At 35.3% G+C, this 23906-nt stretch overlaps 2 protein-coding genes and 1 long non-coding RNA gene across 10 annotated transcripts; all 3 read right to left on the bottom strand.

Moving 5' to 3' along the window:
- Positions 1-1128: 1128 nt before the first annotated feature.
- On the bottom strand, positions 1129-1671 carry LOC150037559 (uncharacterized). Its single transcript, XR_016528002.1, has 2 exons — positions 1531-1671; positions 1129-1424 (listed from the first exon to the last, which is right to left on the bottom strand). It is a non-coding gene; the product is annotated as an uncharacterized LOC150037559 (long non-coding RNA).
- Positions 1672-2039: 368 nt separating this feature from the next.
- Positions 2040-7662, bottom strand: LOC120071075 (uncharacterized). 5 transcript variants are annotated; one of them, XR_016528001.1, is made up of 7 exons: positions 7451-7662; positions 4568-6067; positions 4399-4480; positions 4178-4244; positions 3590-3788; positions 3275-3483; positions 2040-2806 (listed from the first exon to the last, which is right to left on the bottom strand). XR_016528001.1 is itself a non-coding variant. In XM_039023102.2 (7 exons), exons 2-7 carry the CDS (start codon positions 5850-5852, stop codon positions 2646-2648), a joined length of 1842 nt encoding a protein of 613 aa, XP_038879030.1. In that variant the 5' UTR covers positions 5853-6067; positions 7451-7662; the 3' UTR covers positions 2040-2645. The 5 variants fall into 5 exon arrangements, 2 of the variants coding, with proteins under 2 accessions (XP_038879030.1, XP_090167520.1); XR_016528000.1 differs by having other exon boundaries at positions 3423-3483; XR_016527999.1 differs by having other exon boundaries at positions 3590-3775.
- A 1897-nt stretch (positions 7663-9559) lies between these two features.
- LOC120071352 (uncharacterized) lies at positions 9560-21335 on the bottom strand. Of its 4 annotated transcripts, none has more exons than XR_005480217.2 (7): positions 20965-21335; positions 19168-20395; positions 18361-18528; positions 14165-15035; positions 11493-14010; positions 10528-10846; positions 9560-9934 (listed from the first exon to the last, which is right to left on the bottom strand). XR_005480217.2 is itself a non-coding variant. In XM_039023578.2 (6 exons), the coding sequence occupies exons 2-6, from the start codon at positions 20285-20287 to the stop codon at positions 10817-10819; spliced, it is 4707 nt and encodes a 1568-aa protein (XP_038879506.2). In that variant the 5' UTR covers positions 20288-20395; positions 20965-21335; the 3' UTR covers positions 10273-10816. The 4 variants fall into 4 exon arrangements, 2 of the variants coding, with proteins under 2 accessions (XP_038879506.2, XP_090167298.1); XR_005480218.2 differs by having other exon boundaries at positions 14165-15029; XM_039023578.2 differs by lacking the exon at positions 9560-9934 and having other exon boundaries at positions 10273-10846.
- Between the last annotated feature and the right edge of the window lie 2571 nt (positions 21336-23906).

The following is a 23906-nucleotide window of genomic DNA, read 5'->3' as shown; positions in this document are numbered from 1 at the left end:
CATTTTGCCCGTTTAAATAATTTCTAATCCTAACCATTCTTTAAAAAATATATATATATTTTAGAACATATTGAGCTAAATGGTCTTTAATTAAAATTGTGTTTGACTACATTTTCTTCAAAGTGGTTAGTAATTTGGTTGCATTACACTTCAAATAGTTCTACAATCGTTAAATTGCCATGAAGTTTTAACCATTTCCCAATCAATTACTTTTTGAATCGCCAACTTTAAATGATTTGGTAAAAAATGTTGTTTATTTGCTACCCAATACTCTAAACTAAAGAAGAAAAAACACATTTAACCCACCACAAGTGCTTAAAAAGTTAATTCAAACACAGTCTATGATTTCTCCATAATAACAATGTTTTTAGTTACAATGGGTTAGGTATCCTTTTTATAATTGAAATTTAATTTTAAAAAATGAATTTTTGCTGCAAATAAAGAATTTGTAAGAAATCATTTTTATCATATATAACCTAATCAATCAAACACAAACTTGAAAAAAGAGAAGGGGGTAGGCGTGCTATGTTCAATCTGTATTAGACAGGATGAAGCGATCAATCAAAGTCATTGAAATCCTCTCTCTTTCTTCATCCAAAACGTTTTCCCCACTTTGGATTTTTGTCACTTTATATTCTACCATTCAAGAATCAATTATCGAACAATTTCACGTTGATGCATCATCGTCTCGACAAATTGTCATTGTATAGACACATTAAGATTGTTGTCATATACATAAGTTTATAATATCAATCTGAACATAATTCAACTTTTAAAAGTAAATGTCCTCGCGATCAAAATCTAAGAGATTCAAATCCCATAACTTTCATATGTTGTTGAACTAAAAAAGAACTACATTATAGAATCACAATCAAATACCAAACACCAATCCACAAGAATGAACACAATACTTGTCTACAAACCAATTCATAAGATCCTATTTCATAACTTTTTAGTTTTTAAAAATTAAGTCTATTAAACACTTATTTCATCTCAAAATTTGTTACTTTATTGTCTACTTTTTACCATTGTTTTCAAAAACCAAGTCAAGTTTTGAAAACTAAAAAAATGATTATTAAAAACTTTAAGAGAAAAAAACTCAAATTTTAAAAACTAAGAACCAAATGATTACTAAACAAACTAGCCGAGTTTTCATTGATCTATTTCCATTACATGGAAAAGGCAAGTGGATGGATTCTGATATAACAATTTAGCCACTAAAAACAACATATAGAAACCCTTATCATGGGTGTGGAGGCAATTATTTTTCTAAAAGAAAAATATCTTCCAAAAGAAGTAATTTAAGAGGTATTTCCAAAAAATTTCAAAATTTCTAGTCCCACTCCTACAGTGATAACTTGGGATGAGCCTCTTCTCTCTCGCCAAGTGTGGCGATGAATAGCACTAATTGGGCCTTTCCTGAGCTGTAATTTGGGCCCCATCCATGAGAAAGTGGACCAAAATGGGCCTCAACTGAAACTCCTATGGACATGTAAACCATATATTTCCAACAAGAAGACATGAACATACCTGCTCCCTTGAATTGATCACTCTTTAGAAGCTGAGTGTCAAGTCCGACGAACTTTCCCACACTTGTCAATATCAATCATCAGCAGAAGCTAATTGTGGCAGACGCAAGAAATTAACATTTGTTAGTAACATATGCAAAAGCCTGCAATTAGTGGGAACATTCAAGAATTATTCACTTATACATCAAATGAACAAATCAAATGCCTGCTGACGAACTTCTGTAATGTCCTAAATTCAGAACCTGTGCAATAATTGCTTGCACAACACCATCTCCATATATTCCCTCAATCACAAATGGAAATAAAATATTAAAAAAATATCTTTTTCTAAAAAAAAAATTAAAAAAAATAAAAAATACCACATGACAACTTGTGTTCTGTGATTGAACACTTGAATGGACTGCCACCCAAGTAATTTCTTTAGAACCTGATCAAAGAAGTTTGAAAGCAAGAAATGATAGTATAGCATCAAAATTAAATAGTTTTCTTTTTTCTAAATGCAAAGATATATGAGATAACCAAGCATTATAGAGTACAGAATTAGCCTTCATAAGCGTCAAAATACATAACAAAAGTGTCTAAAATGAATCAAATTACATCTTTGTCAAAACATTGCTTAAAATCTTCCATCCCTCGTCAGAAATAAATTTCAAACTACAAGCCGTAAATGCTTCTACAAAATAAAAATACAATGCAACGATTTGGCTAGAGTAAACTGGATTTCTAGCTGCGTATTTCTAACAAGTAAAAACTCTCTCTGTGTGCTCGTAATCTACAACTAAAAGTAAGTATCGTTAAGAAAAACGGTGAATCTGTACTCACCGGATTAGTTGACAAAATTTGCAACAAAGAAACATAAAACTAACAAAATATATATAGGGGATCAAAGGCTCTTCTAATCTTGCAAGATAAGCAACGGTTATCCAACTATGGCAGAGGATGAACTATTATATAGCAAATAATCTATGAACCAATCTTTAAATCTATGGTCACGTCTTTTGTGAACTAATCATCAGCATGTGGGAATCCTGTCACGGAAATGACTCCAGAGCATACAAGCTACATATACTTGGGAAGTTAGATCGGACTTCATACTTGAGTCAATGAACACCTACATCATCTTTCCTTCTCACTATCTATAATCTTACGGTAGAATTTCCAAGATGGACTAGACTCTGATATGGGTTTTTGACCAAATGGATTCTGTTCAACATATTTTTGAACATTTTCTGCCGTAAATACACCCTCCAAATAAGTGCGAAGATCACCACCAGGCCCTGTGGAAAACTAAATGTTAAAAGACATTGGCAAAAGATCGACAGTAACCATGAAAAAAGGAAAATGAGAAAGCTACGGTTAAAGCAGAAACAAAAGATGGAATTTCCAAAGCCTGTAAACAGATCTTCGGTATATAATTCACCACCCAGGATGCTAAGAAACATTCAGGGGTCATACCAATGTCTTATAGAACTTGAGTGCAAGGCAAAAAAAATGCAGTCTTTTTTGTTATATAAAAGTACTACATAAAGAAGAGAAAGCATAGTTGAAGTGGAAATATGAAGAAAAAACTCTAAACCCATGAAATTTTGCATTTAGGCTAGTAAATTTGATTTTTAGTTATAAGAAGAAAAACCTTAATTACTACTATTTTTTTAAAATAATGAAAAACCCCAAGGCCCAAGACTTAAAGCCTTGGGGCTTCACAAAAGATAGGCGCTTGAGACATCTTATTTTGTGGGCCTCACCTTCAAGGTGAGGAGCTAAACCTACGCCTTGAGGCTAGGCATGCACCGAGGAGGGCTTTTTAAAACACTGGTCAGTATTGTCAGCTACATAATATTTAAAACACTGGTCAGTATTGTCAGCTCGTTATGCATGTGGCACAGTTCTTACCTAATGATGTATCATCACTGTCCCTGTACCGATATGAATTGGGAAATACTGCAGTATTAGCCTGAAAATGATGATAAGCCAAGACACGGAATCTATTAAATTAGCTTCAAAGCAATTGAAAGAGTTCATGTCCTCAAATGAGAAAAGAGCAGAGGTTTTCAACTAACTGGATTGCGCAAGGCCTTGTATGGGGAATCATCCAACAATAAAGTATTTGACGCATCGAACTCCCCCTTTTTCCATGGAAGATTTGGTTCCATATTTTCCCATATTTTTTTCAATTCCTTCAAGACAAGGGGCTTCTTATCGTTCTCAATAGTGGTGAACCTTGTAGTTGTACAGTGCGATTGATCCTGAATCAACCATCTTGGCATTGTTATAGAAGCGTAAGAAACTTGGTGATGGAGAAACCAGATAATTGACTCAACCAAAAAAACAATCAGTAGGTTACACACATCACTCGAACATAAGTTGCTTGTTCTTCAATTACAAAGCGCCACAATTCTACATTAATGTACTTAGATATCAAAGCTCAAAATAAACACAACTTTGGTTTTATTCATGTTGTGTGTGCCACTTTCCAGTAAAAATAATGTTTATTCTACCATTACTAATTCAACATTGTAGGCAAACTAATCTAGAAAACATGGTTAAGAGGAATATAAGCAATATTAACATGTACAATGCAACCCCACAATTCCTTTGAAGCAAGGTGATGCATACTCCTATTTTTGTGGAGATATGGCTTGGCTTACCCAGCAAAAAAGTAGCTTGTGTCTGGAATCTCTCATAAGAAACTTAACTAACATGTCCAGATTCTTCCTGCAGAAAATAACACAAGATAAGGCCATGAATGTCAGGGCTATGATTAATGCCAAAATTACATATGTGCCAGAAAGAAAGACAACTGGAAATCATATTTAAAAATATTATTAATTGAAACAGAAACCAAATGACCAGATTTAGATTGAACTACCAGGTTCTCGATGACCATATCCCCACTTCAAATCTCTCAAAACAAAACTGTAGAAAGTCGTCACAGAAGGGCCTCTTAAACACTGAAAAAAGAAAGAATATAGCCATGTAAATAATGAGTTTGATGTTCCTTAACGTTAAGGCCACATCTAGATGTGTTTTTCTTTCACCTGCTTTGCGTGATATAACAAAGTCCGGAGTATATCCATCTGGAAAATATGGAACAAAATCAACGAGCAGTCCATTTACATCAAGTATGAGAAGCTTTTTCTTTGACAAAACATTTGCATTGATGTTATCATTTGTTGCATCACAAGCCAAGAAATGAGGAACATTTTTCTTTATGGTTTCCTCTCTCTCCTTCACATCTGATGTATGGATATCCACAGAGCAGTCAACTAACACTTCTTCCACCAAAACATTTTCTACTATCTTGGTGGTGGTAGAATGCCCATGCAAACTAGTTGCACCCTCTTCATTTAAACAGTTGAATGCAGCATCTTTCTTAATGTCTTCCACATCAGAATTCAAACTTTCTTCAAAGGTATCTGCAAACTTTCTCCTTCTTCGACCTTTTTTTCTCTCTCTTTTTGTTTTGCCATGGGTATCATCACCGTTTGATTGAACCAAGCAATGCTTAGTCTCTAAGCAGTCATCATCTTTTTTAACCATGGTAGCATTTTCAAAATCCTTGGACTTCTGAGGATCTGCAATAACCACAGAGCTTTCCTTTGTATTTGCAGCCAACGACTCTGTTTTTTCACTAATTGAGCAGTCAACTGATTCTTCCAACAGAACACCATTAATAACCTCTTCCATTACAAAGTTTTTAAGATGGTTATTTGTCTCCTCTTCATGAGGATGATTCAGTAGAGAAACTTTCTTTTCGTCCTCCATATTGGTTTCCAAACTTTTTTGGGGGGACTCTAACGGCCTTCTCTTTCTACGACGTCGCCTTTTTTTCCTTATCCTTTGGGATTCAACATGGCTTGAAGAAGTTGAATGATCTACAGTCTCTGTATGTTCATCATCTCTTTTAACCATGTTAGTACCTTTTCCATCTGGATCCTCGGGAACTGAAGAATTTTCCTTTCCATCTACCGAACCAAAGTCTACATTTGGGGAAGTAGATGTCTCATCATCTTCTTTAGGAACTTTAACGTTCAAAAGGGTCAAGACAGATATTCCAGTAGCTTCTCCACACTGTAAATTGCCGTGCTTCTCCTCATTCTTTTGTCCTAGTAAATTTCCTTCTAAATGAGATTGCCCCATTTCGGGGTCCATGTTCAAGCACATTTCATTTGGAAATCCTTGAGAAACATTATTTTCTGTTGAAGCATTATCTTCAGCAGGATTGCAAACTTTGTTATCACCTCTAGTGGTGTTACCCCTCCTCTGCTTTCTTTTCCTTTTCTTTTCCAAACTAGCTTTTTCATTGCAAACAGCCATTTCCATCACCTACTCTAATCTACTGTAGTGTAACTCCGTAGATGAAATGAATTTCAAAGGAAAAATTTGAGCACTCCTAGAAACCTTAACATTCTCAGTCAGGGATCTTCCTTAACCTACATAATTCTGAACCAGTCTTCTTCAAAGCTTAAGACAAGCTAGCTTGTGAAGGTATATGGTGTTAGTTATTCCAGAACTCCATACTTTTACTTCATTGTAAACTTCAGTAGCAGCAGCAAGAAAAACAGTTGAAAGAAACCAAATAAGCTTCGTGAGACATAGGTCCACCAGCTTTTCAATTAAAAATTGAAATAATTCTACATGTACTAAGAAAACAGGAGAGACTTCAAAACTTGTGAAACATGGTCGAGAGCATATTGTATAAAAATGGATCCACTAGTTAGAATCTCTCCAAAATTCATGGGCATGACAAATATCTTTCATCTCTTTTGGGTTTGTGAGGCTCCAAGCCCATTAATTTTCATTTAATCAATGAATTACATTTATAATAAAAAGAAAACCATCCCATTAGTGTAAAAGACATCCTAAATACCAAAACTCAAGTTTTCTCTGCCCGAGTCTAATCACAACAAACCAACAGATAACCACCATCAACCCAAATATAATTTTACTAGAGAGCAGAGGTAAACATAGAACAAATGAATTTTCCAAAAGAAAAATGGAAGTTCTCAAATTATTAATATGAGGCGAAATAACATTGTGTTCTAGTATTTAAAAATTTAAAAAAAAAAAAAAAAAAAAAAACAGGATTGGTTTCTCTTACCGTCTCAAGTATATCCTGAGAGAATCCAACATATATTCAAAGACAACAAAAGATAAAAATATTTAAAAATAAATGAATCTCAGATTCTGAGACCTGTCCAATTTATCCATTACATAACCACTTATAATTGAACATCTAAAACGGAATTTACATTCAATTGTCTTAACGCCAATGAATCTTATTAGTAAAATGAGAATCCTACCTTAGAAGGTAAAGTCATGTATAGTGTACACTAACATGCAAACAATACAAATATAGAGAGATAATGGACTCGAGGCATCCGGATAGACCTATGTGCATCAGATGTTTTGAATAAAAGTTCTGAACTGCCAATGCCTCGACGCCCTTGTGCACATGCCCTTTACATTTCCAATCCACAGTATTATCAACTGTTTTCCAGACCCAATAGTAGACTAAACAAACCAAAATATAAGCTTTTTTCTCCAAAATCAAGAAAACTAAATTATTAAATGCTGTATAACAATCATGTCTCTGCTCTACCATTGACACCAAACCAAATCAAACATATAAAAAAGAATTCTAACCATGCCTCTAATTTAATTCCTCGTTCGCAACCGTAAAGTAGGTTAAGGCGGTTAAGACGAGAAGAAATGTCAAGAACAGGGAGAAGAATAGCAGTACTCGGTAGCAGAGTTCAACATCAAACAGCAAATTATCAATTCGTTCATCAATTATCAATAAATGAACATTTCTTCAGATTTTAAAATAGAAACTAATGAACCGCAAAACCGAAGTGCTACATAGCGACAATTAAAGCCAAAAATATCGAAAAAACGAAGGTTAGAAAAGAAAAAGAAACCTTAAGAGGGCGAAGTTGGTCAGGATCTGAAAGTAGAACAGAGAATTTGGTATGAATTTGCAAAAGAAGAAGAAGAGAAGAAAGGACTTGAATGTATAGCAGAGAGAATGTAGAAGTAGAAGTTGAACTCCCGCGAGCCGCCCCGCCTTGAGACTTTTTTCATTGTAGGTTGCAACTTGAGATTTACCGGATTCGAAACGTCATCCCTGGATAAAAATAATCCGGTCCGGTCTTGTTATATTCTCCTAAAGGTTGTACTATTCGAGTCACCAAACAACTTTTGTTCCTCATCTTTTGATTTTTTTGATTTTTTTAATTTGACAACGACTAGTTTTGATATATGGATAGATATATCGATAAAATATTGATGTTGACGAATATTTGTGTAAACAAAAATATTATTTGAATCAAACAAATTAAGAACCCGCTTGTATTGATTTCGAGAAAAAAGTGTTTTAAAAAAAACTCATTTGGTATTTAAACACTTTTGATAAAAACTTATTGAAATATACTTGCAAGATATTTTAGATGGAATTTCTTCCAAAATGACTTATTTTTTTAATGTAAACACTTGAAAATGTATTTCAAATACACCCTAAGTTGTTTTTACTTTCCAATTAAATTATAGATACTTTTATTAGTATCTGAATTTGATCCAATTCATATTAAGATTGATGAATATTGTTTTTGTATGTATCATGTATTTTTTTTGTAAATGGTATCAAATTTAAACTCTTCCCTTTATGAATATATCAACATATCGATGATATGTTGACTCATCCTACTAGAAATTGGAACAATGAATATGATAATTTTAAATCATTAAATACTTGAAAGAAATTTTGAGGTTTGTATAAATTTCAAATCTACCTTCACTAATCATATCGTGACAGCAACCTTCATTATTTTTTTTTTTTTTTTGCTGCAACAATGTTAACTAACCTCTAGTAATGATTTAATTGAATGTACATTAAAATTTGGTATGCCACCTAATAGTTATTGAATAATCTTTGCATTTTAGTTGTGAACTTTTAAATACAAGTACTACCTCCAATATGCTCACATATATGAAGTGAACCTTTCTTTCCTAAAATATTAAATCAGAAATATTCACGGAGGTAATGAATCTACCACCCTTTTAAGGTAGAATTATCTAAAATACCAAACTAGGCTCATATATTTTTTTAACATGTTCAACTACCAACATTATCCAAGTGCTCCTAAACGGTACAAAACATGTTACACAATCACACTAGAAAAATAAATGAATCAGTTGGAATAAATATTTATTTAAAAGAAAAAAAAATTAAATAAAAAGGTTGCTCTTAACTATTGGTTCTTCACAATCCAAGTGCATCCTATTCCCTCTTCAACCAAAATTACAAGTTACAACACACTTTTCATGTTACCCATCTTTTGGAACAATTTGTGAACACTTTGGAGCCATATTTGTCTCTTCCCAACTGAATCACCAAGAAGCAAGATCCTCTTTAATGTCAGCAACCAGGCTATGACTAGAGAAGACTATATCCCTTCATGACTTAATAAAGTCTGAAAAGTTAAAAGATGGGACAGGTGTCGTGTCGTAACTTGAGTGTCTTGTAGCTCTAAGAACAAGGTAAATCTTTGAGAACTATCATCCTTCAATTCAAGCCGAAAGAAAGCTAAGCAGCTAACTACAAAACTTGTATCTCCATCTGTTGCAGTGCTTCTCTCACCACTCCACAAACAGAAGATGAGACGAAAGATTAAAAAAAATAGATGGAGATTAACATGTTCAACTCCCAACATTATCCTCTTTAGCTTCTCTTCCAAAAAACATAAGGCCAGGTTTGCATAAAATTAGACTTCAGGGTGGTCACAGAAGCCATAAATTCTCTGAGTTTCTCCCTTTCTCTTAGGATTGTCCAGCGACATAGACAACCAAAGTCAAAGAGTAACAAACTCAGAGGCTGGTCTACCCTTTTTTTTTCCTAACACGGTCAAAATATTGCAGATAGAAAATAAGGATCCTAAGGCTCAAGATCAAGCTCACTGAAAACAAGGCCCAAATCTATTTTTCAAGAAGTTAGCACAAACTCATGCTTTTATGGTACTCATCCCTAAAAATAATTCAGATCCTGAAACAATTCTTTGCCATTTAGAAGCTCAACAGTAACATTTTCTTGTCATTGTTAACACAAGGAATATACAGACATGACCTAAAGTTTTCCAAAATTTCGAACATATATACTCATCCTACTAGAGTAAATAATCTACAGAAGTACAAAAGCAAACGTGTTTTGGTGCTAATACAATTTGTTCCTCCTAAACATACCTTGTACCCATAAAATGAGAATACGACCGCAAAGTGCAACTCTAAGAAAGTCAATGGTCACTAAATGGTTGAAGGATGATGCAATGTTCCTCAATAGGTCCTTAAACCGGAAGCATGGACAGAGTTTTCATAAAGATCAAAGTAATATCACATCACTTAGTTGTTTCCTGCAGTAAACCCAAGGAGGAAGAATAAGTAGTATTCATTTAACATGATCAAATTCTAGAGCAAATTTTCCGGTCCTTTTAATTCTATCTTCCGTATTACTCCCTTGAAGTAAAATCAAGCATTCCACCATCATTGGAAATTAACATAAACAATTGGAAGATAATCAAACCTATAAGCTACATTTCAGGGAAATCATTGTAGTTTTTAAGCAAATTCATATAGTAGAAATAATACAAATCCAGAAAGTATGCTAGTTTTCATCCAAACCAAACATGTCTCTTCAAGAGACGAGTGAATGAGCCATGTGCGAACTCATTTCTTAGAAGAAAGAAAAATCTATACAAAAGATATTCACTGTTCATAATATTAATTCATCTCTTGAAGAAAGGAGTTTCTAGCTACCTCACCAAAATTAACATCTCTCTCTAATGTGTTTGCAAAGAAACTACAGTATTCGGAATAACTATATACAACTACAACTTCAAAAAAAGAAAATCCCACACCATCCATCTGTAAACATTTACTGCATCGATCATATATCTAGAAAGTACAAAAAGGTACTAAATGTTTTTCAGGAAAACAAATTACATACATGTTATTTTGCTGCAACCTCAGGAATATAATGAGAATCATATGTTAAAGAACTTATGTCACGATGCTCAACATGTTATAAGCTTCATCGTTTCTTCAGTATCCACAGGACCATGACTAACTCTGACCGACATTTCAACCACCACCATGGATCTATCATCTATCCATCCCCTGTAGATGTCCAAGACAAACGCATAATTCCTGATATCCACCCAACAAGGGGAAAAGCAACTATAATAATGTTGCCTTCATATAGTCCACCACATTGGGATTGCACCTTTCATCATGTTCTATGTCTTAACATACTTGTCAACATAACCCTGCATAACGTACAAGGGCGGTATTAATGCTAGAAGTATATAATAAATAATCCCAGAGAAAAAAAATAAACGGAATATTAACTTTTCAAAAAGAGAAACAAACTTCAATTGAATGTGATATTTCAAGCAGAGCAACAAAATCCCTCTCCAATGGCCACAAATCACAAAAAGGCCATAAATTGATTTGATTGCCGTGTTAACATAATATTCTTGGAAATTAACTTTAGCCATCTATCGGTCACCTTTTTTAAAATAATTTAGTCAAACCTATTACACGCATACGTGAAAAACCAATTCATCTATGTTTCTTTTTCATTATTGTTAAAGATTGAAGTAGTCAGAGAGAACAAATTCCAGAGGCTACATCATTTATCTTTCTGCTATAAAATTAATGAAAATGTTCAAACAAAAATATAATACATGAGATCAAAAGTTCACCAAGATGTTGCCACAGTAGTTACCATTCTTCCTTCTCAATTTTAAAGGTTAGCTAACAAATTGTCATAAATAATTTATCTATTTTCACGAAAAGTTTTTCATAGCTTCAAGAAGCAAATGGAATTGTAAACAAATTGACTGTATACTATATTATATTCTAAGATAAGTACCACACTCCTTTAATTCATTTATGATAGAGAGATCTCACCATAACAAGCTTTGTCAGTTTCCGTTGTGATGAATCAATGTACCGATTTATCTTTGCTTGAGACCTGGGTATTTGGTGACTCTTCATAGCTCCAGATACCTTGTCAACAGTCTTCTTGACAATTGTCTTAAAAGCTTCCTTGCTCATATTGCCTTGTCGCCATGATGGTTTTAAAACTTCCTTGACAAAATCGGCAATAGCAATCCTGAAAAGCTTCAGTGACCTGGAACCTTTGGATTTCTTGCTCTTCTCAGAGGACTTAACCTGATCAATTTCAATTTCTCCTGATAAGTTTGCTTCGTCGTCAAGGTCATTCTCAACAGCACCAGCTTCTGCGTCTGCTGTCTCTCCAAATTCATCATTCTCCAGAGATGTAGTTGAAGTCACAGCAGCAACTTCCTTATGCTTGTTGTTCTCCTCCACATCTAGTAATTTATGGGAACCACCAAGTCTTGTTATCGTATAAGATTCTTTAGCCTTTTTCAGCTTTTGACCACGATCAGATTTCTTGGTTATAGGTGATGATGGCTCAATGCTGTCAAAGAGTGGATCATACTGATCACCGCCTGTACCAGACAAGAGTTTCCCCAAAGGTTTTGTGGAATTTGGAGAAGTAGTTGTCTGCCTAGATCCAACATAATTAGCACTTTGCCCATCAACGCGAACATTGCTTACATTGAAAGTAGAACTACGTATATCACCACTAGGAGCATCATTTCCAAAGTTCAAAAAGTTAGATCCGAAGCTGGAGCTAAGTGGCTTCTCAAAAGTAGAAGCATAAGGATTATGATAAGTGGTAATTCCCAAACCCCCAAAATCAGGAAGCAAAGGCGGATGGTTCCTGCTTAGAGGATCGGGATAATGTCGAGACATACTACCAATCTGGCTTGGGTCACGGAACATGCTATCATGTGCAGGTTGTGAGGTATACAATGGCTGTTGGAACCTTGAATAAGGATGAAACTGTGAAAATGAACTTCGAAATTCACTGGGAGGAAAATTATCAGCAGAAGATTGCATTTTATTTGCATTTGAAATGGGCATAGAATGATCATTAAAGTTTCGATGAGGGAAAAAACTGGAAGAATTCATCTCCACAGAAGTCCGTCCAAAGTTTTCTTCATTCTGAAAGCTTGGAAATCCAAAAGGTCGGGTAGGTTGATTATTTGCAACTGGCACAATTGATCTAATTTCATCCATGTGCATTGGAGGAGCTCTATAAGGCTCTTGGACTGGGGACTCGCCAAGCTTAGAATGAGAATGCAACTCCAATGGCTGGGAATTCATAACAGATTGAGAACCCAGATCATATCCATGAGACAAATGACTCTGATGAAATTGCATTGGCATACTGGCATTGGTAGTTACAGGAGTCAACAAGTCATACGATGGTTTCGGCGGCAGTAAAGAGGTCTTGTGATAGTGAGATGGTTGAATGGATACCAAATCTTGATGAGGAGGAAAACCTCCTGGTAATGAAGCTTTAGAAGGAAAGGACACATTTTGAGACACAAAATTATAGGGGGCAGGTATTGGGACCTCAGCACTACTGACACGTGAAATTATGAGAGGAGGCGGAGGAGGCAGCTCTGTAAGAGAATGGGCATCATCAGTAGCACAAACTGGAGCAGTAGCAGATAATGGTTTCGGTACTGGAGACAGTGATAAAATTTGTGAGGTCAAAGGTAGCTGAATAGCAGAATTGGTATCAAACTGTGGCTTATTGGATGAAGTTTTATCCGTAAAATGTTCACATGCAGGAGCTTTATTGGCGGTAACTGCAGTTAGTTGATCAGGTAGTAAATTGGAGGCAAAAGAAGCATCCATCTGGTGCGAGAGGTCATTGGCAGTTCGAAGCTCTGCAACAAAGATGCTGGATTGCTGAGCCACTGACTTCTCTACAGAAGTCAGAATGCTAATGGAAACATCACCAGAGAATTTCTCCATATCAGCATTGCTCATGCATTGTGAGGAGGCTGTAACTGAATGTTGCTCGTGAGACTTCTCTCCTTCTTGACCATCTTCATTAACATGAATGTGGACAGCCTCAGCTGGTTTTGAATAAATTAATTCTTCTTGAACTAAGCCCATTCTATCTCTAAAACTTTGACATTTAGATCCAAATGAATCTGGATCACCAGTAGGACTATCTGTCTTCCAATCATGAGTATCAACTTTCGGGGACACTTTATGCGGGATTCTCTCCTGATTCTCAACTTCCATATGCCCAAGATCTGATACTTCCCTAGACATGTTCATAGTGTCCTCTCTTGTTTTTACATTCTTGGAAGTAGGGTGAACATCATGATGTTTGCTCCTATGGATTCTTGATCCATCGTTCTTGTTGGGTTCATGGTGCACATAGCGACAAGATGCTCCTCTATAGCACCTACCTCGCTGAAAGTCGAAACATTTTCGTATCATACCCTTATCTCGTCGCATATTCTCATTATTAAACTGGCTTGTACGCCTGCTGACAGGAGACCTGCTTCTGCCTCTTTGGTTACGAGGAGACCAACTGAAACAATAGGAGAGTAAAATTTTGATTAAAATGAAATAAGCGCACGTCTCAATTGATGCTTATGCAAAATTGTTCCTTAACAACATTGAATAAATTAATTCATCATTTAACTTTTAAGAAACAATATATACATGTGAAAAAAAATTGTCACCTGTGAGAACGGCTTCGTCTCTCCCTTCTTCTCCGTGGACTCCTTCGTCCCCTCCTCCTATCAACAGGAGAACGACTTTCACTACTATTTCTAGATCTTTTATTCTTGTGTCTCCTTGTATAGTGTGAATCATCAGAATCACTATCACTGCCACCTTCTCTGACTAATCTCCCAAATTCATCTATTTTTACAGGAGATGATCCCAACTTCACCTTTTCTACATCATTTTCCTTTTGTAACTTTTCAGTATCTTGGGGAACATCAACACTACGACCGTTGATTGCATCCAAAGACTTGGAACCAGTGCTTGTACCAATTTGATTCTGTTGGTTGTTGTAACTCTGTTCATTCCCTGTCTTTCTGACATTTGCCTCATTAGCATCAAAAACCTGTTTTGGTGATTCTGAGAGGACCTGAGCACCAGATTCAGGCATTGAGGATTCACAAGGTGGAACATAACTCCACTGAACCTGCAAAGAACCTTTTGATCCAAGAATAGTCGAATTGTCAGTGTCTTTGTCGGAAGTTTTTGAATAAGCTGGAGTTGAAGGTGAGATGGCAACAAAATGGACATCTTTATGGTGAGAATCCTCGTCACTTTCTGAATTCTCATCGGAAGCATAGTCCTGTATAAGTCTAAATGGGCTGCCACCTGTAATAAGTGCAGTAGACTGACTAGAAATAGTGACTGCAGAAGATGCTACTTCACCAGCTAGACCTTTGTCATTTTGCAAGCAGGTAAAAGAGTTCTCAAAATTGTTTCCTGGAGGAAGTTCAGTAACTCCAGCAGTACTTCTGACAGGGCTGTGAACTTGGCAAGCTGCAATGCTGACAGATTTTTCATGGTCGAGCAGAAGTTTTGGCCCTGCATCTTAAAAAACAATTATGAATACTTATTAAACACACAAAAATGAGGATGAATTGCAGCAATGCAATCACTACAAGAGGAAATACAAAAAAAGAAACAAACTTCATAAAGAATCCCCAAATCAAAAACCTTGAAGGAACTAGGTATTGTGAAATGAACGCATTTTGTAGAACCAGGATAGCAGATCAGAGTCATTGGGTTCATTGACAGTGACCACATCTGACAAACTCCTACAAGTTTTAGTTTTTTTTGTTTTTTTTTTTTTTTTGATAAGAAACAGAATCATATGAATTGGAGATAAAAAAAAGAACATCGGGCAGGGGTTGAGGCTAACCCCCCAAGAGCTAGTGAATAAGAGCCTTCCGATTGTTAAAAATCATAGAAAGGCTTTAATTACAGAAGAATTTGGTATAGTTTGTGCACCACCACGAAGCTGTATGCTGAATAAAAGTCCAAAAAGAATCCAAAGAAACAGACTTATCTTCAAAAGTTCTACCATTCCATTCTTCCCAAATGCACCACAAAAGGGATCTAGAAGCGCAGCTCCAAAGGACCATCCCTCTAGCACCAAAGGCTCTACAATCAAGCCCATCAACCATCCAATCGTCAATTTTGTTAGGGAGGCAACAATCAAGACGAAAGGTTCTAAACATGAGGGACCACTCCTTAGAGGTAAACTCACAGTGCAAAAACAAGTGATCAAGGGACTCTTCACTTTACATACAAAGACAGCAGATAGAAGGACTGAGAGAGGAATGATGAAGCTTCCTTTGAAGTTTGTCATGAGTATTAAGGCTTCTATAAGCAAGGGACCAAAGGAAGAACTTCATCTTCTTTGGAATTTTAAGCTTCCAAACAGTTCTCACAAAAGGAAAAGTGAAAGATGAGGTGCTCTTCACGATGTTCAAAAAGGTGGCATTTGTAGTGAACATTCCAGAGGCCTCTAAGTTCCACTTGAGGCTATCACGGCCATTTTGAGGAGTCCAAGAGTTCAAAATTTCCAGAATAGCAAGCAAGTCACCCATCTCTCTATCGAGGAGGTTCCTCCTACAAAGTCCGAGACTAACAGGTAGAGTTCCAACAATCTGCCACAACGGCATCCTTCTTCAAGGAGAGGGAAAAGATGTTAGGGAATTTTATAGCCAGGGGCATATCAACACACCAACTGTCCTTCCAAAACCATAGCTCTCCCATCACCCATAATGAAAGTTGTGAAATTGGAAAACAAATCTTTATGTTTAAAGATTCCCGCCCACGGTCTCGAATTTCTTCTTCTTTTAGACTTGTTTGTTATCCAGCCAGAAGGATCCAAACCATAGATAGCCACAATAATGCGCCTCCAGAGAGCATCCTCTTCATGACAAAAACGCCAGAGCCATTTCATAAGAAGAGCAATATTTTTTTACGAAGAGACCCGATACCAAGGCCACCATAAAAAGTTGGGAGGGAGGTAGAGTTTCAGTTAGGAAGTAGGGTTACAAGGACCTCCATTCCAAACACAGTCTCTAATGATCTTTTCCAGATTATTTATAACTTTGACCGGGGCCTATATAAGAGAAAAAAAATAATTGGGGAGACTATTGAAAACCGATTGAGCCAAATTCAACCTACCACCTTTCGAGAGAGAGATTCCTCTCCATTTGTCCACTTTCGACTTAAATCGCTCCTCAAGATTTCTCTCCATGCTTCCTTCGCACTATGAATCCCACCAATGGGGAAGCCCAAATAGGTGAAAGAGAGAGTCTCAACTCTGCATTCGAAGTTAGTAGCATAACAAATCACCTCCTCCCTATCAAGGTTAATTCCGATTAAAGAAGTTTTAGCAATATTAAGGGACAGCCCTGAGCCCAGCAAAAACAAGTTCACAACAATCCACCATGCCTCAAGGTTGCCATCTTCCCACGAGCAAAAGAGAAGAATGTCATCAGCAAACTGGAGATGCGTTAACTCATGTTTCTAAAAAAGAAGCCTTTTATACACCTCCTTTCATTACAGTACTGAATAAGACAGCTCAAGGCATCCCCCCAACTGTGAAAAGAAAAGGAGCAAGAGAGTCTCCCTGACACAGGCCCCTTTTAGCAAGAATTTTACCACAGGATCTTCCATTAACAGTAATGGAAAAGTTGGTCGTTGAAAGACAGCCCAAATCCACCTCCTCCATCTCCTGCCAAATCCCGTTGAGTTTCAGAATCATGTCGAGGAAAGCCCAATCAACTTTGTCGTAAGCCTTCTCGAGGTCAAGTTTCAAAAGGACACCTCTATTCCCAGTCACTTGCCACTCCTTTAAGGACTCAAGAAGCTGTCAAAATAGCATTGAGAATCTACCTCCCCTCCACAAAGGCCGCTTGAGACTCATACACAATGGAGGGGAGCACTTTCTTAAGTCTTGTAGCAAGCACCTTAGAAATGATCTTATAGAGGGAGGTAACCAATCTGATTGGTATGAAATCATTTACCCGAGAGGCCTTTTTCTTCTTTGGAATAAGACAAATATAAGTTTCGTTGCAACGCTTGTTAACAGTACCCTTTTTTTAAAAATCTTGGAACACGCCTACTAAGTCGGATTTTAGAATGTTCCAAGATTTTTTTATAAAATTCCCTTGTCATACTGTCCGGGCCTGGAGACTTAAGAATCCCCAAATCAAAAATAGCCTTGCAAATCTCTTTTTCGACAAACGGGGCTTCCAAGGATAAACAGTCATGAATGTTAAAAGTCTTCCAAACAGGGCCATCAAAGGTGAAAGGCTAAGGGATTTTGTTACCGTAAAGATTTGAGTAGAAAGCAAGAATTTCAGCCACAATCTCTTCCGCATTCATGATCACCCACCTATCACTACTTTTTAAGACCGAAATAAGATTCTTGATTTTGCGAGTAGAGACTCATCTATGGAAAAAGCTAGAGTTTTCCTCCTCCTCCATGAGCCACTATGAATTAATTTAACTCTCTTGTTCAAATACTACGCTTCATACTTTAAATTGTTCAAAGGTTTCAACAGAAAGAAAAAGATAACTCTTATTTAATAAGCAGATAGTCCTTGGAGATGTCAGAACCTCTCATCTATCACCCATAGCGGAACCCTACCAAGAAGAAGAAAAGATTCTTTGCCTTGCCATGTGTTTTTGTAAGAGATGCAGCAAGAAAAACATAACTCTTCTTTCATTATTCAGTGTTCATTTAAGTCATAAGACAATTATTTTAACATTCTCCTTCACATAAGAAACAATCATTTTTCTTGACAATAAAATGAAAAGCAACATGGAATCACAAAGAAAAATCTGCTATGCATGAATCCATTAAACATAAAATGAAAAAAGCCAAAGTGCATACCTTCAGCTACCTTCTCCTTTTCGGGGCTGCAGCTTCTCAAAACTTCAGGTTCTTGTAATTGTACCTGATCCTTTGCATCATGCTCTTCTTTTCTTGATTTGCACTCGTAGCTTTGAATTTCAAACGGGTGACTAGTTTCCTCTCCTGTATCGGCTACAGTGATGTCATCTTGAAGCCACCAATAGGAAACCAACCACAAAAAGAGAGGAAAATATTAGTATTCCAGTCTCTAAAAGGGACTCGAATCAAATAATAACAGAGCTCTTGGTACAAGCACCATCACAACCATATCCCTTCTTTTCATCTTCCAGCTGAACAAAATTTTTGCTCAAAATTCAAACCAACTTAAACTGGAGATATTAGCTTCACAAGAAACTGCAACTCTTAAGACAGAAGTACAGATAAACAGATAGAAAGAGACATGCAAGGATTACAAAATGGATTTTCATTATGACTAAGATCAAAATAGCCAACAAGAATTGCAAAAGGTGTTCTTGAATTGAATCAATGGCACGTTCAAAATCAAAGCATCTGAGTTGCATACTTTATGAAACAAAAGTATCATAATATTTTCAAGTGATGAATATAGTAGAGCAAGTTTTTATATTCCTGCAATCTGCAAACAATTGCTTTGACCACTCACTACATATATTTCAACATGGTTGTCTCTAAGTTAATGAGCTCTTATGGTCATAGCTCCTGCTGGTGTATGTTAAAGGAAAACAATCAACAAGAAAAAAGACTAATAAACCCAGTACCATCGTCAAGTCACTGCATAGGAAAAAATTAATCAACACTAAGACTAACCTTCCATCTCCATGTCAGAGTTTGCAGGTGAAATGGAAGCTGCTGACACTGTCAAATTCTCAGATTGTGGCTCAATTCTTAAATATCTCAATGGAGACTTTTTTTTCATTTCTATATTTTTGGATGCCACATAATCTTTATCTGACAATATCTCATTGTCCACTTCAGAAACCATGAGGCCGCAACCAACTTCTAAGTTTCTATGTTCGTCATGCTTGGGTTCATTATCCCCTAAATGACTGGTAGGTGCATCTCCTTGATCAATTTCAGAGGGCTGCAAGCCTTTACTATAATGAATGGTAGAACTAGGATCTAATTCAGACCGACACGATAAGCTGGAAGAATCTGGGTATGGAATTGAAGAAGAGGGTGAGGTGGGAGGGGGTGGAGAAGGTGGAATAGGAGGCGGAGAGGATGGTGGTGGAGGAGGAGCCATTGGAAGCAGATGAGATTCTCCAAGAAAATTGGATGAGGGAGCAGGAAAAGTGGATGTTGTTGGGTGTTGTGGAATAGAGGGAAAGACCTGCAAGCCACCTTGTTGCAATGGTGGATGAATTCGAGATCCATACAATGTTTGTCCTTGTGAAGGAGGATGAAGCGGTCCTACAGTAGAAGGCTGCAGAGGCCGCAATATATCTAGATTGGGAGCTTGAGCAGGAGGAGGTGGAGGTGGTGGTGGTGGTGGCAGTGGCGGCGGCGGAGGTAGAATGTGATGCATATTCTGAACTCCTGAGTGTGAAAGTTGTACATTCTGCTGAGCAGTTGAGTTAAAAACAGAAAGTTGTGTGTTTCCATGGACTGGTGGAAATGTGTGAAAATATGTTTGACGGATATTTGTAATCCCGCCAGGTAACACTTGAATGGATGGGCCCTGACCGAAGGGAGGTGGTGGGGCATGGGAACCCGGCTGAGATAAATGTAGAGGTTGCGTAGCCTGAGGTGGGGGAGCAGGTGCTTGTTGAGTTATAGGATGTGATGGGATTGGTGGGCCTGGTTGAACATATGAGGTAGGAGGAGGAGGCGGAGGAGGAGGTGCTCCTGCACGCTGTTGGTATGCAGGTGGCCACGGTTTCTGAGGACCCTGGCCGAACTGTGAAGCATAATTTGTTTGACCATACATCTCAAATCCTATAAAACTAGAATTGTATTCTAGTACAACGGTGACTGTTGTTAAAAGAACCACAAAGGCACAGGCACATTCTTTAGCTCGAGCCACCAATAAAGCATCCTGTCAAGCAATAAAACAGAATAAATAATCAACAAGCAGTACCAAAGTACATAAGCTGATACTTAAAGATAATTAAATACACATTGCAAATTCATCCAAACCCAATTTCAATCCATGGCATCATGCATGCTTTCAGTGTGGAAGCTACAGACACCCAAACATGGGATTCATTCATTGATGGCAGTAAAAACTTTAAAATAATTAAAATAGATGGAAATATCTCTATTCTTCTCTTCGAGCTTCCCAAGTATCATCAATTATAACCATAACTAACCACTACCTTGTTAAGTAACATAATGATAACTAATCAAAGAATTTCAGCAAATGTCTGATATTACCTCCGACTGGAAACAGAACAATATAAAAGGTATAATGTATTTCCCACACAGTTCTCTTTTCCATCATACATAATAAAAAACAGAAGAACACGCCAATTGTCAACCCGTCAACCAGCATAGAGTAAGAACTGCAAAGCTAAAATACCGACACGAGCGGAAAAACGAATCAAACGAAGACTGGAGGAAAAGCAAGAGAACCCAGTTGCAATAAACGAGCACTGAACCACTTACCGCATCAGTTGAGATTCAAATTTGAGGCTACCGTCACGAAATTCGGGAGTTTTGAGATTAAAACGAAAAAACCCAAGATTGGGATCTTGAAACTGGGAAGAGTATTAGGGTTTTGGGAGGAAAACTGAGTAGAGAAGCGTGGGAAAATGGTGGCTTCAACCCTACAAGAGGCGGCCAATGAAAAAGCTTCTTCTTCTCTATCTGATCCTTTCACAGACTAACGGAAGGAGATTCTATTCCAATCCCCACTCTTCCCTCCCAGTTACACACAATACAACCGAGCGTAAGAATAAAGAAATAGTTCGCATCCCTCGCCCACAAAAAGATGTAAGCTTTCTTCCTTTATCAATAAATAAAATGTATATTAGCCTAAAAAAAAATTGTATATGATTGTAATATATTTTTGTCCGCAAAAACTACCCGACTTATAATTATACTTTTAAATAATTTATTTTAAAAGTTGAGTCCTCAGACTTATATAAATATTAAAATTAGACTTTGAAACTTACATAATCATATAAATTATATAAGTTTGAGTATTCGGCTTTTATTATTTGTGGGTCCAACATCTTTGATTATGATAAGGTTGAGGGTTTAATTTTAGATTTTTTTTAAATAATAATATTTCAATAAATAATGACAAAAATAAGGTTGAATGAAACATAATGACAAAAATTATGGTAATCGTAGACCCGGTACACGATTAAAGGAAAATATATATCCGGTCTACGAGTATTTAGATGAATCATGGTTTAAAAAAAATCGTGTACACAGTCCATGATTTAAGCTTCACGTGGCTGCCACATTTGAGACTTTGCCACGTTGGAAATCATAGATCGCGTCCATGAGTTTCATTAAAAAAAAAAAACTTTGTTTCACCATCGCATCTAGAGGTGATCATCAATATGGCAAGATCAGTTTTGGACAAAAAATGGTTATGTACTTTTCACGAAATAAGGAAAAGATTGAAGAAAGAAAAATAGAGAGGGAACAAAAAAAAAAAAAAAGAAAGAAATATGATGAAACTACAATAAAAAAAAATGACAAACTAAGAAAGAAAAAGCATGAAAATAAACATAAGAAAGAAGGAAGGGAGAAAACAAACCGTAGAGATTGGGAAGAAAATAATAAGCAAAGAGGAAGAAGAAGAGAAATGGTGTAATGAAAAGGGAAAAAAGAGAGAGAGAAATAAGAATTCGTTTGATAACGTTTCTATTTCCTATGTTCCTGTTTCTTGTTTCTTTGAAATAAAAAACAATAACAGAAACTTGTTTAATAATGATTTATTGTATTCTCGTTTCATGTATTCTCTCCCTTATATATATATTCATATTTTATGGTTTAAATATAATATAATTATATAAAATAAAAAGATATATAGCATGCATCAAATTATAAAACTTAGTTATCAACTATTTAAACAATCGAATACATATAAGTCCCAATATAAAACTAATATTGATAATACAATTGTTTAAATCACTCATATGTTGTTAAATTTTGATTTACGATATTATTTCTCACTAAAGTCATTTATTTTAAATTTTAAATGATGTAGTCTCAAATCTAACTCAATTATATTATTACGTAAAATGTCGTAGTTGTAAAAATATTAAAAGGAACCTAAATAAATATGTCAGTAAATAAAATTTATATTATTATAAAATTATAATTGGTTTCATAGGTCAGAAAAATTTAAAAATAAAAATATGAATTTAAAAAACATATAAAACGCATTTTGCAAAATTTAAAATTCAAAATTCAAAAAATATTTATATATACATATTGAAAAGGAAAATTATTTTAAATAGCAAAATTGTTGAAATATTTATAATAATAGCAAAATATTACAGTTTATTTGTGATAGACCGTGATAGACAGTGAAATTTTGCTATATTTGTAAATATTTCAGTTTATCCTATATTTGTAAACAGTCCTATTGAAAATTTGAAATTTAAAAATATAAATAATATATAAATCTAAATATTTGAAAATTAAAATTTAAAATTAAATTTGCTATATTTGTAAATATCTTGGTTCATTTTTCTATATTTGAAAACAACCCTAGTGAACATTTGAAATTTGAAAATAAAAATAATATATAAATCTAAATATTTAATAATTCAAAAATTCAAAATTAAATTTATTGTATTTGTATTTATTAGGATTCATTTTCCTATATTTGAAAATAACCATAGTGAAATTTTGAAAATTGAAAATTAAAATAATATATAAACTTAAATATTTGAAAATTTAAAATTCGAAATTAGATTAAAATATAGATATTAGAAAATAATAAAGAAAATAAATATAAATAAAAGAATCCAGTAATTATAAAATAAATATAAAAAATAGAGAAAAAGAAAATAAATATAAAAAATATAGAGAAAAGGGAAATATAAAAGAAGTAAAGAAGTGAATAAATAATTATAAAATAAATATAAAAAAGTAAAGAGAAAAAGGGAATATAAAAGAAAGAAAGAAAAAAAAAGTAAATATAGATAAAAGAAATAGAAAAATAAAAATATAGAGAAAAATGATAGAAAAATAAAATTAAAAATCTCATGTGAGATTGGATTCAAAAACTATGAAGTTGAGGAGTGAATTGGACATACTTCCACACCAATGAGCCAATTCTCCATTATCATATATTATAAGAATAACTTTAAATAAAATAGAAACAGAATAGGAGAAACTATTTTTGTAGTTCCTCAATTTTGGCCCCATTTTTATGAACGTTTCTCAAATTCTGGGAACAAGAAACAGGAATGGTTATCAAACAGGTCAGTTTCTTGAAAAATGAGAAACAGGAAATAGTAAACGAAAACGTTATCAAATGGGTCATAAGATAAAGAATATAGTTTGTTATGTGAGATGGGAGAGAAAGACAGAAAATAAAAGAGAGAGAATGGAAAAGTTGAGTAGGTTTATTGGGTGTTGGA

The sequence above is a fragment of the Benincasa hispida genome, chromosome 2, assembly GCF_027475165.1.
Source record: "Benincasa hispida cultivar pf3 chromosome 2, pf3_genome.v1.1, whole genome shotgun sequence".
Lineage (NCBI taxonomy): Eukaryota > Viridiplantae > Streptophyta > Magnoliopsida > Cucurbitales > Cucurbitaceae > Benincasa > Benincasa hispida.
This window is presented reverse-complemented; position numbering and strand designations above follow the sequence as displayed.

Bases quoted from the DNA above. Each gene is read 5' to 3' on its own strand.
- LOC120071352 (XM_039023578.2), bottom strand. From the start codon at position 20,287: ATGTATGGTCAAACAAATTATGCTTCACAGTTCGGCCAGGGTCCTCAG. The intron at 14,011-14,164 runs GTGACAATTTTT...CTATTGTTTCAG, and splicing joins AGACGAAGCCGTTCTCACAG to TTGGTCTCCTCGTAACCAAA. The intron at 10,847-11,492 runs GTGAGATCTCTC...TACGTTATGCAG, and splicing joins AACTGACAAAGCTTGTTATG to GGTTATGTTGACAAGTATGT.
- LOC120071075 (XM_039023102.2), bottom strand. From the start codon at position 5,852: ATGGAAATGGCTGTTTGCAATGAAAAAGCTAGTTTGGAAAAGAAAAGG. The intron at 4,481-4,567 runs GTGAAAGAAAAA...TTCTTTTTTCAG, and splicing joins TGTTATATCACGCAAAGCAG to TGTTTAAGAGGCCCTTCTGT. The intron at 2,807-3,422 runs GTAAGAACTGTG...AGTTTTCCACAG, and splicing joins CAGTGATGATACATCATTAG to GGCCTGGTGGTGATCTTCGC.